This window comes from Arachis hypogaea, chromosome 20, assembly GCF_003086295.3.
Source record: "Arachis hypogaea cultivar Tifrunner chromosome 20, arahy.Tifrunner.gnm2.J5K5, whole genome shotgun sequence".
Taxonomy (NCBI): Eukaryota; Viridiplantae; Streptophyta; class Magnoliopsida; order Fabales; family Fabaceae; genus Arachis; species Arachis hypogaea.
In genome coordinates, this window is record NC_092055.1 from 141,709,526 (window position 1) to 141,722,482 (window position 12,957).

General features: G+C 32.4%; 2 protein-coding genes across 2 annotated transcripts; one reads left to right on the plus strand and one right to left on the minus strand.

Annotated features, from left to right (window-relative positions):
• Positions 1 to 739: 739 nt before the first annotated feature.
• Positions 740 to 4,649, minus strand: LOC112784573 (cytochrome c1-2, heme protein, mitochondrial). Its single transcript, XM_025827836.3, has 8 exons — positions 4,447 to 4,649; positions 3,823 to 3,889; positions 2,964 to 3,178; positions 2,249 to 2,528; positions 2,094 to 2,165; positions 1,398 to 1,514; positions 1,236 to 1,301; positions 740 to 1,142 (listed from the first exon to the last, which is right to left on the minus strand). The coding sequence occupies exons 2-8, from the start codon at positions 3,877 to 3,879 to the stop codon at positions 1,026 to 1,028; spliced, it is 924 nt and encodes a 307-aa protein (XP_025683621.1). The 5' UTR covers positions 3,880 to 3,889; positions 4,447 to 4,649; the 3' UTR covers positions 740 to 1,025.
• A 3,082-nt stretch (positions 4,650 to 7,731) lies between these two features.
• On the plus strand, positions 7,732 to 11,716 carry LOC112785169 (uncharacterized). The gene is made up of 9 exons (XM_025828614.2): positions 7,732 to 7,929; positions 8,024 to 8,119; positions 8,575 to 8,608; positions 9,518 to 9,569; positions 9,947 to 10,042; positions 10,248 to 10,301; positions 10,403 to 10,468; positions 11,133 to 11,211; positions 11,315 to 11,716. Exons 1-9 carry the CDS (start codon positions 7,852 to 7,854, stop codon positions 11,390 to 11,392), a joined length of 633 nt encoding a protein of 210 aa, XP_025684399.1. The 5' UTR covers positions 7,732 to 7,851; the 3' UTR covers positions 11,393 to 11,716.
• The last annotated feature ends 1,241 nt before the right edge of the window (positions 11,717 to 12,957 follow it).

Sequence of the window (12,957 nt, forward strand, 5' to 3'; positions counted from 1 at the left end):
CAACAATTAGTTAATAAAAGATAATAAACAGTAAAAAGTGACAACTTATTTAAGGATCGAATTTTAAATTAAAATATACTAATATGTAATATAGTTATGTATTCTATCAAAAGAATCTCAACAAATTGAAAAGATTCATCAAGGATTTGTATAATAATGAAAAAAAGTTGACTAGTGTAACGCAATGATAGTATTTCCACCAAAATGTTTTTTTTTTTTTTGTGTCTATTTTCACCAAAAAGTTTGGCATCACTATTTTAAAGCAGTCAATAATTCAGAACTTATAATCTCTTATCAAAACTGAAGGCGAGACACACACAATAAAAAATTATAGGAAAAATATAGGATATCAATATATTATCTGCCAATTTATTGTAACAATAACTAATTATTATATTTTAAACACATGTATAAAAAAATACATTCAGAAAATACATCTATAAAAACACTTCTATTAGACACAACCATAAAGATATTTTTATTAGACACATCCACGAAGATACTTCCATTAAACACTGTTATAAACAAAAGTTGGCAGAAGTCGGCAAAAATGCTGTTGGTAACGTAGCGGGCTTGAAAATTATATCTGTAAAATTTTTGGTACATTATTAAATATACATTTTTCTAAACTTTTTCAAATATTTTTACACTTATTATTCATTTTTATTTCAAAAGCAAAACATATACACATAAAATATGCAGACCAAAATAAGTTTAACTAGATAGGGAGTCAGAGAGATTTGATAGCCATAAAAAGTTGTAAATTATTGCCATAAGACCCCGAAAATAAATAATGATTACAAAATTCCATGAGAATCTAACAATACAAAGTTCTGATTTGGGGAACACAATAATGAATATCATATATGGAACAACTTTTATTTCTAACTCAAAGCAAAAATTGAACCCGTGAATGGTTGCTCCATTAACGAATTTGACATGATGACACAACTAATCATTTGACAAAATTATTGCCAACAATAACATGGTTTTCTTTTAAGTTAAAAATGAAACTTTGAAGGCCCCTAATTGACAACATCAAGAACCAGCTTCCGAGATTTTAGAACAGACCACCTAAGGCGACGATAGTACCCAGCTTGAAGCAATGCCAATGTTAGAACAAAGATCCATTTGAATCCCATCTGCACATAGTAGCAATCTTGTTAGGAATTAAGATATTTTCTACATTGATCTGTGAGAAAATGAAACAAATAAAAAGATTAGAGGAAACAGACCAGTTTTCTCTCTTCCATCTCAGGTTCAGCAGCCCAAGATAAGAATGACACAACATCTTTTCCCATCTGCAGCAAAACATAACAAAAATATATGATCTCCATTCTTACACAGTTCATTCCCTGGAGATTTTACTGAAACCAATACCCAACAAACATAAGTACCTGAGATTCGGTGGCGGGAGTTCCATCTTCATATTCAACAGCACCATCATTAAGCATTTTAGGCATGGCAATGGCTCCGCCGGGGAAATAAGGATTATAGTGGAGACCCTCTCTAATCTACAACATTATGTAGTAACCTTTAAGCACAGTATTTGCTCACTAGTACAGGGGGCAGAATAATCGGAAGATTTGTTTTCCTTTGCTTTTTGTTTGAAAACAAAAAACAAAAAAAAAGGCCTTATATTTAATATTATACATTCATGAATGACAACAACCAGAGTCACCGGTGAGGAGGTGACAAAGTGTAAATAAAGAAAACTCAACATTGATTCATGGGTATTCGACATACATATATCACACACACATACATATTAAACATAGAGCGATTCAAGTGCATGTAAAATTTCGGAGTATCAGGGTTAATTCTAGTACGATATGCAAAGAAAATAATGCATAAAGTCAAAGACCCTGTGACAATCCCCAGCCTAGCATACAGAGATACTAGTAATTGGTGTGCACAAGAAAAGGACACAGGAAGAAAAACCTTTGCTTGCACAGAATCCTAAGCCACACAACAGATTTAAAAATGTCTGTTCTAGCTCTGAACCACACATCAGGCATTCATCAAATCTATATAACTTGCACACAATTCAAGTGTATTAGCCCCTAAAATGCCTTTAGAAAAAAAGACTTTACCGAAACACCAGCAGGGGGATCGTGATAACCAGTTAGAAGGGCAAACACATAATTCTGGCCATTGTGACGAGCCTGAAAATGTAATGTATAAGAATAATTAAAGATCACAGGCAATATAAAACTTGTAGACGTTACTAGCAGATAACAGACATTACTTTGGTAATAAGACTTAGATCAGGAGGATAGGCTCCTCCATTAGCAAACCTAGCAGCTGCTTCATTTGCATATGGCTGAGGAAAGCGATCACTGAGTTTACCAGGGCGTGTGAACATCTCGCCCTCATCATTAGGGCCGTCAACCACTTCAATCTCAGCTGCCATAGCCTTTACTTCTTCTTCTGTATAAGCAACGCCAACCAAATCGCGGTATGATATCAAAGACATAGAATGGCAGGACGCACAGACTTGTGTATAGACTTGATGACCACGACGAATCCTGCTCAAAAAAATTATTGAATGTAACAAGACCTGAATTAGCATTCATCCTAATATTATATATAGTTGATGGAGGCACAGAGGAGAATCAAGATCCACATATTATGAGTCCTGCCCCAAACATTGCCCCAAAAAGGAGGGGTGATACTTCAACTACAGAACTGAATAAAAAGGCAATTATTTCTTTCAGGAATTAAGTTTGCAAATCAACCAATATAGACTAGGAAAGGTGAATGTACACATATCCTCACCCCAAAAGTGGAGAGGCTGCTAGTAAAATTTAAACCCATGACCCCATCGTGAGGTAGCAACATTAATGTTCAACCAAGGTCCACCTTTGTGGCAAATGATACAGTTGAGATTACAATGTGTGCGTGTGTGTGTTTGTAAAGGAAAAATACATTCGAAATATTGGGAAAGTTCAGGAAAAGCTCACGAAGCATGATCATATGAACTGAGGATGCCCTGGTGAGGCCATGGATAGCTTGGGCATGCGAGGCCATGCTCAGCTTCATCAGCTGATGCTGTTGTCGCAAAACCCAAAAACCCAGTGACACTAGCCCCAATTAACGCAAGTGCTCTTAACGAGCTGCTGCCAGTCGAACCATCCCCATCTTTCTTTGTGAGAATGGAAGACATAGATAAAGCATTCTGCAATAAGTATAGAGTAGCTATTAGCAAAAGATATAACCAGCTTACTCCCAAGTACGCAAATTTTCATAGAATCATAAAAAACACATCACATGCATGAGCATGAGCACATACTAGTCTGCACAAACAGTTTAACTTATACTTCAAACATTAACAGAAAAGGCAAGATAGAAATAGCTCCAATTAGCTGGACTAAGGACTCAAGATTGTACAAATTACAAATAATGAATCGAACTGTGAAACTATTCTTAGATGCGAGGTTCTAAGTTGCTATAGCAATTGCAAATTTGCAATCATGTTGTAATAAAGATATTCCCATAACAATCAGTTTGCAGAAAGTCCCAAGAGCAAATGGTGTTTTGCGAAGGAGGCAGTCCTATACTAAGAGGAGTAAATTATAGAAAACTTGCATTGCAGGCCTAAGCTTGGAATCCAAGGGCTTCAGTTAATTAATGTTATGGTATTAGTTTCTATTCGACAGTTTTGTAAATAAACTAAACACAATTAGTAATAATAAGTTTTGATGAAATCAATAAAATTATTGCAGAAATGAGAAATTTGTAATGAGTTTGATGAAATATGACTTAAAAAAAAAAAAGAAGTTTGCTGAAAAGGGAAATATTAAGACCGGAGAGAATGCTTACAGGAGAATGAGATTGGAGTTTCCTCCTCAATAACTGCTGAATAACACCTCCAGCCATCTCGTCTGCACTGAAAATCAATAACAAAAAGTATAAGCATAAAAGGAAAATAACTTATATATAGAGAGTTTAATTTTGATGCACTAACAGTGTAAAACTTTTTATACAATCGTGCAATCACATCCGTTCTTTTAAATGACCATTCACACGGTTAATGTTAAAGGTAGTTATTTTTACTGATATATACACTGAGTATCAAAATTAAATTCTTATATATATATATAACAAAAGAAAGAGTTTCATTTACTTGTGAAATTGCATCAAATTATGAAAACGTACACAAACATTTCAGAAGCAACAACAAATTCGAACCAGAAAGAACAACCAGCAACAACAACATACATAGAAGAAACGCATAACCAGCAGCAAGAACAACCACATTCATCACAATCCACAATTCAATGTATAATTCATTTCATAATTTAGGAACAAAATACTCCATCGGCGGGACTTTGCGGTGGTCATCGGCGGAGGCGGCATGGCGTTGGGAACCCACAGATCGGCGCCACGTTGGACTATGATGAACCGAAGAGAGAGAAAGAGAAAGGAGAAAGTGAGATGTGTTACCTTTGAACTGTGAAGTGTGAAGTGTGATGATGGAAACGCCGATTGGCTGTGATTGCGAAGCTGCACCACCGCGGTGATCGGAGACGCGAAGGAGTGGCACGAACAACAGACAGAATAGATGGTACAGTCGGAGAATATTTCAGGTTAATTAAATTTTGTGGAAGGCTAGTTATGGAATAAGAAAATTCCGCAAGCGTTATTTCTGGTACAAAAGTTTATTTTTAAAAATATGGTCTATCTAATTTCACTAATTAATCAATTTGGTCTTTTAAATTTTTATTTAGCCAAAATAATCTCCAAAAAGATTAACTTGAGATAAATCATATTAGTCAATCCATTAACTAATCATTATTAAATTCAAAGGGTTTTTAACTTTTTAGAATAAAAAATTAAATGTTTATTTATAAATATATGTAATTTGGGTTCTATTTACGAATTTAAATTTTATTATTTATCTTATTTATAATATAAAAATATTAAGTATGCATAAATGTAAACGAGATAATTCACGTTTAATTTGTACGACACAAAATAAATAATATAACCTATTTAATTTACTGAAATATCATCATAATATCATTTATACAGTAAAGGAGATAAAGATAAGTGTAAACATACACTAATAAATATAAGGATGCTACACATTCATGTAACTATATAACCAAGTTGGCTCAACACCAAAAAAATCCAATATCATTAAATGAAACGTGAAATACACGCGCCTAACACACACGAAATCGCTCTTACCCAACGCTTCTTCTCCCCCATTCTTCTTCTTCTCCCGCGCTCCTTCTTCTTCTTTTCACGCTCGTTTATGCACGGAGCGTCACGCTCGTTTATGCACGGAGCGTCACGCTCGTTTATGCACGGAGCGTCTTCTTCTTCGCGTTCCTCCTTCTCCTCCTTTTTCGCGTTCCTTCTTCTCCTCCTTTTTCGCGTTCCTTCTTCTTCACGTGTTTTCTCCTTATCGTCATTCTTTTTGTTGTTGTTGCTACTGTATTTTTTTGTCTTTTCCTCCTTCTCTCTCTGGTGAAGAAGCAGTAGAAGGTGAGGAAGAAGAGTTTTGAATAGTGCAGAATGAACCGAACAAAATGCAATTGTATAGTACTAAGTAAACAAAACATAATCCATTATATAAAATCAAATTCACACAGCTTTCTGTAGAATGAACCGAACACAGTACTAATGGTGAACCAAACACAATATTCATGGTGAAACAATTGTATAGTACTGAGTAAACGAAACATAATCCATTATATAAAATCAAATTCAAATAACTCTGCCTACAATTTACATATTATCAATTCAATTCAGTACACATCCGTTCATTTAATTCAATTCAAATTAGCAATTGCATTCCATTCAATTCGATTCAAAATTGAATAATCCAAACTTTGTCAGTTTGATTCGTTTCAGAAGAGTAATCCAAATCGCTCTCCTGTTTACCAAAAAATTATGAACCCCCTAAACACTGAACCCTAAACCCTAAACACTAAAACCAGAACCCTGAACCCATAAATCCTAAATCCTTAAAACCCTAAAATCTAAACCATAAACCCTAAACCCTACACCCTAAAACCTAAACCCTAAACCCTGAACCCGAACCCTAAACTCTGAACTCTGAACCTGAACGCTAAACCTTGAACCCGAACCCTAAACACTGAACTCTGAACCCTGAATGCTAAACCCTAAACCGTAAACCCTAAACCCTGAACCCTACCGTAAATCCTAAACCCCATAAAATCCTGAACCCTAAACCCTAAACCCTCAACCATGAACACGGTGAACCGAAATTAATACACGGGGAGAATCGAAAGTTTGAAACACACTAAACCCCTGTACACTGAACCCTGAACTCATAAACCCTAAACCCTAAAACCCTAAACCCTGAAACCCTATTGTCATTCTTTTGTTGTTGTTGCTGCTGTATTTTTTTTGTCTTTTCCTCCTTCTCTCTCTGGTGAAGAAGCAGTAGAAGGTGAGGAAGAAGAGTTTTGAATAGTTCAGAATGAAACGAACACAGTACTCATGGTGAACCGAACACAGTACTCATAGTGAATCGAACATAGTACTCATGGTGAACTGAACACAATACAATTGTATAGTACTGAGTGAACGAAACATAATCTATTATATAAAATCAAATTCAAATAACTTTGTCTACAATTTACATATTATCAATTCAATTCAATTCAATTCAGTACACCTCCGTCCATTTAATTCAATTCAAATTAGCAATTGTATTCCATTCAATTCAATTCAAAATTGAATAATCCAAACTTTGTCAGTTTGATTCGTTTCAGAAGAGTAATCCAAATTGCTCTTCTGATTTGAAGTTGAGTCATTTATTGTTTCGATTCAGAAGTGCAGATCGAAGAAGAAAACGAAGAAAAATAGGAAGAAGATAAATGCAACCAGATCGAAATAAGAAAACGAGAAGATGAACGCGACCAGAGGAGAACAACGAAGGCAATGTAGATCAATAAGGAAGAACGCGAGCAGAGAAGAATAAGAAGAAGAAGAAGGAGGAGGTTTACGTTGCAGCAGAAGGTTTACGTTGAGCAAAATTTTAGGTTGCAGCATGTTATATGTAACGCGTGTATGACAAATGACTGAATGAGTAAAAGGTGAGAGACACGCGTGTGGAGAAAATTACTTGGTTAACAACTGTGTAAAAAATACATAGATGCAAAATTTTTTCGTAATAAATATGTATTAGAGTTCAGGGCTTTTATTCGTTACATTTTTTAATTTTTGAGTTCTTTTAGTCTTTTCGAGTGCTTTTATTGTAATAATTGAGTTATTTTAACTATGATGGATGCACATTGGGATGACATAAACAAAATTGAATGTGTCATGGCAAATTATTGGGTCTTGGCTTTGAGGTTAGTAAATATGTGTTATTGTATGTTTTTTATTAATTTTAATTTACATTTAAAAAAAAAATAATTTAATAATTTTTTAAATTAATTTTAGCTTGTAAATATTGTTCTATTTTACTTTACATGGTTAGGGTTATGTTTGTGGTGACAACATAATTTAGGATTGTTATTGTTGCTAATCATTTTAGAGATTTATTTTAAATCACTTAATTAAATTTTTATTTAAAGAAAAAAACTTGTAGTCTCTATTATAAATTTCTATGATTATGAATTTGTTATTGATTTTTTTAACTAACAGAGGTTTTGCCTCTTACTTTCAAGGCATGTTAGCCACATTTTTTTTCTATTGGATGTCATTTTGGTATTTTTTATTACTTGAAGGAGGTGGATTTGGGTGAGACGATATAATTTAGGAATTTTATTTTCGATATTATACTAATTTCTATATTTAATGCATTCATGATAATATAATAAATTAATAAGTGATAACTGATAACTGTGTCTCAATTCTCAAGTCTCATCGATGTTTATTTCTATGAAGTTTGCAGTTGCATCACACTGCAATCCCAGCCTTCTTTTTCATCAACACCATCACCATCAGGTACTTCATTTCACTCCTACTTTTCTCCTTCAAATTCATCGCCAACATTTCCTCACTTCGTTTCGTTTACCATTTGGATATGTCTCAAGTTTAGGGTTTCGGCGATTTCAGCGGTGGCTCCTCCCTAAGAAGACGCACTAGTACCCTAAAATTACAAACAACACTTTGCTCGACTTACACCAATGACAATGTATGTAGTTTCATCTCAATTTGTCTCTTCAACAATAACTTCTTTATTTTTATGATTTTTCGTGTTTTTGATTAATAATTTTGCGGTATAATATCTTATGAAACTTTTAAATAAGGTATTCTGTCATTTGTTCATTTTCTTAATTCTTAATTATGAAACTTTCTTCCTCGTTGCTGATTTAGTTCAGGATCTCTCTTTTTCATTTTCCATTTTTTTGGGTAGAAACTCCGGTGCAAACGACTTTACGTGAAGTTGGTAGTTAAGAGCAGTTAAATGATTTGACTGAGTTGACTAAATTTTTATCTAACGATTTTCAGTTATCAACTATGACTGCACTTAAGTTTTCACTCTTTTTTTTTTCTTTTTGGCGGTGTTTTTTTCCCCTTCACTTTGTAGTTTGTACTATCATGTTTTTACTGATTGGATTGTCTTATCTATCATTGGTGCAAGGTTAGGCATATGAATTGTCAAGTGCAAACAGCCATGAAGGTATTCTACTTTCAAGGAGTATGCAGTAATTAGGACCTGTTCATTACAATATTCTAAATTTCTGGTTACCATTTTAAGTAGAAGACGTTACTTGATGTGCAAATTATTTTGGGTTTCAATTTCAATTTCCAGTATGGCCTTTCATGTTTGACGATTTTGAAAGTTGCAACGTGCTGGACAGTAGTAGCCATATTATGAACCTTTATCTATTACAATTTACTGTAATGGACCAGAGGATTGCTTTCTGATTTTTGGTGAAACATGTAAAATTTCTGTTGGAGCTTTGCTTTCAAATTGACCAAAAGGAAAACTTAGAGGCTGCTTGGTTGTGTCTTCATTTTCTGTTATAATTTTCAATGTCTTTTGTTTCAAGATTTTATTGCTTCACTGTTTTCTTTCTAAAATCCTGGAAACATAAAGCAGTAGAAGTAAAATACAGAAAATGGAAATGCAAACTACATAGGCTCTTATTGTTTGTCAAGGATAGATGTCTGTCGTATCTTGTCTCCTGCAACTGAAAATAAATATGAATGCATATATTAATTTATTTAAGTTATATCTCTCAAACAATAGTGCAACCCCATTCCCCGATAAACTAAATTTGATACATTTTTGGTCCTAATGTTTTGTGGCCTGGGCCCAATACTACCTTGTTTTCTTGAAATTTTCTTGTCTTTTCTTTTTAGTATTCTGACTTTCTGAGGTTAGACTTGTTTGAGAAACACATGAGGACTGAATTTCCATTTTGGTCATCTGATTTATGGAAAGAGAATTTTGAAATTTTATTATTCTGCTCAATTATTAGGTAAATAAATATGTTATTGTGTGTATTAATATCTTTGATCCTTGGTATTGTTTAGCTTTGGAATCGTTTTTTTAAGCTTGATAATAATGACAAGATGTTTTTAGGTTCCAAAGAAAGCGCAGAGAGTAAGAAAGGAGAGTCATCCACGAGCAATGAGTATGTGCTGCTTTTGCTATAATACATTTCCATCAGTTATGAGGGACTAGAAATGCTTTATCTGGTAAATATAGTATGCTTATGTGTATGTTACTTTCTGCTCTATCAATTGATTCTTGATTGTACTGACTCGAGTGTTCCATCCTTCAAATCTCCCCCTGGTCTAGTTCATGGCATTTTACTAGTCTTCCTTACATTGTGAGAGACGGACTAATCATTTGATACCCATTTTATTTCTCATTTTTGAAAATAAAGTAACCAAACTCTAAAATAACACGAGTACAGGACTTCATCACTTTGCCATTGTGATGGAGAATTAGCATGTATCTATATAATACCCTCTTTACAAAATTATAACCCCCTTATTTGTTTGCTAGGATCCTGACGAAATTGAGGAGATATGGAATTTCTGGAATCCTGTCCTATGGACTTCTGAACACTGCATACTATCTCACGACATTTCTTATCGTATGGTATGTGAACATTTGTCCCTCTAACATGGTCTGTGGTTTTCTTTTCCTCTTGTTATTCCAATTCATGTATTGAATAATACTTTTATACTTCTTATCTAATTTTCTTCATAAGGTTGGGGCTTTTCTTCCATCCCTTAAGTACTTGGAACTTTGTAAATTGTTTAAAAATCACTCAAATTAAGAATATATGCTTCATGTTTGTTAGGTTTTACATTGCTCCAGCACCAGGAAGGATGGGTTATCTAGCTGCTGTAGAAAGGTAAGAACATGTTGCTGGTACGGTGGTACCACTCCCATGTTTCTCTTGTTCGCTTTGTAAAACAATGATGGTTAACAATGACCATTCAATGTTATGTTTAGATTTCTCAAAGTGATGGCCATGGTGTGGGCTGGTAGTCAAGTTACCAAACTTATCAGAGCTGGAGGGTGAGCTACCTGAATCTTTCATATTTTTAACTGTGTAATCCATGTAAATATGCTGTCTTGTGAGTTAATGATATACTACCTCTGCCCTCAATAATTGTCAAATTGAAAAAAAAAAAATGATACATCCAGAACTTATATGTCCGCCTTTGTTGATCTTGTTGCAAAACTATTTATATGGATGATTGTGTTAGGCTTTCGAGGACTGGTCATTTTGATTGTAAACTTTGTCCAAGTAATGTAATGACAGCATTTTAGATTGCCATGAATCTTTGGGATCACAACTGTTTAAAACCATATGCTTTGTCAATGTGTATAAATAACCTATCTTTGTAAGCTTTTTTTTTTTTTAAAAAAGGGTTATCTTTGTACTGTTGCCATTTCATTTTTATGAATTATGGTTGTTTGCTTGTTTGCATCCGTCTGCATATGTACAAATAGGAAAATCTCTTTTTTTGGTACTCAGTCTGTTCTAAAATATGTCACTTTTGAATTTTGGTATTCAAAACTCAATGTACTCGGATACAAAATTTATGTCCAGATACATTATTAATGTACTAAAGTTTTAAAATGAGATATATTTTGAAATATAGAGTAATTTTAAATGAATCAAATTCTGAGATGAGTGCACGTTTTGTTACAAATGATGGAGTTACTTGTTATGCAGAGCATTGGCGTTGGCGCCATTTGTTGATAGAGGATTATCATGGTTTACTGCTAAATTTAAGTTTCAATCACAGGGAAAGGTAACTTTCTATAACTTGAATTTCATTCTCTACCCCTTCCTTTTCTTTATAAGCTTGTCCTTTGAATTTCTTGTTCTAAGTTATTCAATTTTGCAATCTGCAGGCCTTTATGACAATAGTGGGATTCTGTGTTGGATTGGCCATTATCTTATTTTTGGTCATCACACTGCTCTGGGCTTGATTCAGTTTCTTCTTTTATTTATTTAGATTTTGTTACATGACAGCGATTAGGTATGATTGTGAACAATCAAATTTATTTTCCTCATTTTATATTTAATTATATATTATTACAATTGTTAGAGAAATTATTTTTTACACTTACTGCTTAAAATGGTTGTATGAATAGAAGCATTCAATTGATTAGTGGTTGGTGTATATGAAAAAAAAAATGTTGCCTCTAAACAAATCAAATGAAACTTAAAGAAAAAATGAACACAATTTTTTTCAATAATAATTGGTTGTGTTATAATGGTAATAAATTGAGGTAAAATCACATGTTTCACTATCATGTTTTATTATATTCTACCAACAAAAATCGAGCATTTGTTAAATGAAATTTATAAAATCATTAAATTAAAAAGGGAGATCTCAATTCTCAATCCATAAATTGCTATCACGGGCAAACTTTAGCGTTAGTGTGTGTGATTTGAGGGGGAAAACTTTGTTGAAAATTTTGCAATGTTAATTTGATATAATTGTTAAAAACGAGGTAAGGGTTCCGATTGAGCCACTAGTATTGTTTTCCCTAATTTGATTATAATTTTACCCCAAGGAACAAGGATAATATTACCTCTGATATGTTCTAAAGAATATAACTGAAACCTTTTAATACATTATGTATAAAATTTAAATTAATAAAATATTAAAAATAAAATTAAAACAAAACCAAAGGAATAATATAAAAAAAATGAAAATTCATATATAATTATCTTCGTATGAAATTAATAATTAATAACTATTAAATAATAATTTAGTCAAATCTATCAAATTATTTAACCGTTTTTAGCTATCAATTTTAGATAAAGACAATTCTACGTGAATTTTCATCTATAAAAATTATTCTTGTTCTATGACCGTTTTTAGCTATCAATTTGTCCATCTTGGTAGACAGTAATCTACTACTAAACTATTTTTAATAACGTATTGATAAGTTAATAATTATACTATTTTATGTTCATTGCATAAATTATCTGCAAATCAATGTTTGTATAAAAAATTTTAATTCATCAAAATTAAATTCATAAGAGTTTTTTATTATATAACAAAAAATAGATAAGTAAATTGAGAAATTCTATGAAAATACTATAAACTCTTAAATTATTCTTTATGACTATAAAGAAATATGAACAATAATAATTCTAAATTATAAAGATGTAAATTAACTTTATATTTATTAAATATTAAAATTATAAATTTAATTTTTTTTTACAGAAAATCTTGATGTGCTCCGACAAACTTAAGAGTCTAACACTCTTTGAAAATAAAACTATTATGAAAGATAAAAGAATTTTAAATTCTAAATTTAAATTATTAATATAAAATATAATAAATAAATTATTAAAAAATTTGTTTTGTTAACAAAAGTCAACATATCTAAGGAACCTTTAAGAATAATAAATATTAAATGATTAGAATGATTAATGTGATGTGCCCGAAAGTCTAATACTCACTTTACTTGGATGTAATAATAAATTTAGAGAAACAACTTGAGTTAGCTCCCTTGTTCGTTTTGTATATATTTAGTAA

Coding starts and splice junctions, on each gene's coding strand:
- LOC112784573 (XM_025827836.3), bottom strand. CDS start 3,879: ATGGCTGGAGGTGTTATTCAGCAGTTATTGAGGAGGAAACTCCAATCT. Junction 2,166..2,248: donor ATCTAAGTCTTATTACCAAA/GTAATGTCTGTT, acceptor TTACATTTTCAG/GCTCGTCACAATGGCCAGAA. Junction 1,302..1,397: donor CTCCCGCCACCGAATCTCAG/GTACTTATGTTT, acceptor GTTTTGCTGCAG/ATGGGAAAAGATGTTGTGTC.
- LOC112785169 (XM_025828614.2), top strand. CDS start 7,852: ATGTTTATTTCTATGAAGTTTGCAGTTGCATCACACTGCAATCCCAGC. Junction 8,120..8,574: donor CGACTTACACCAATGACAAT/GTATGTAGTTTC, acceptor GTGCAAGGTTAG/GCATATGAATTGTCAAGTGC. Junction 10,043..10,247: donor ACGACATTTCTTATCGTATG/GTATGTGAACAT, acceptor CATGTTTGTTAG/GTTTTACATTGCTCCAGCAC.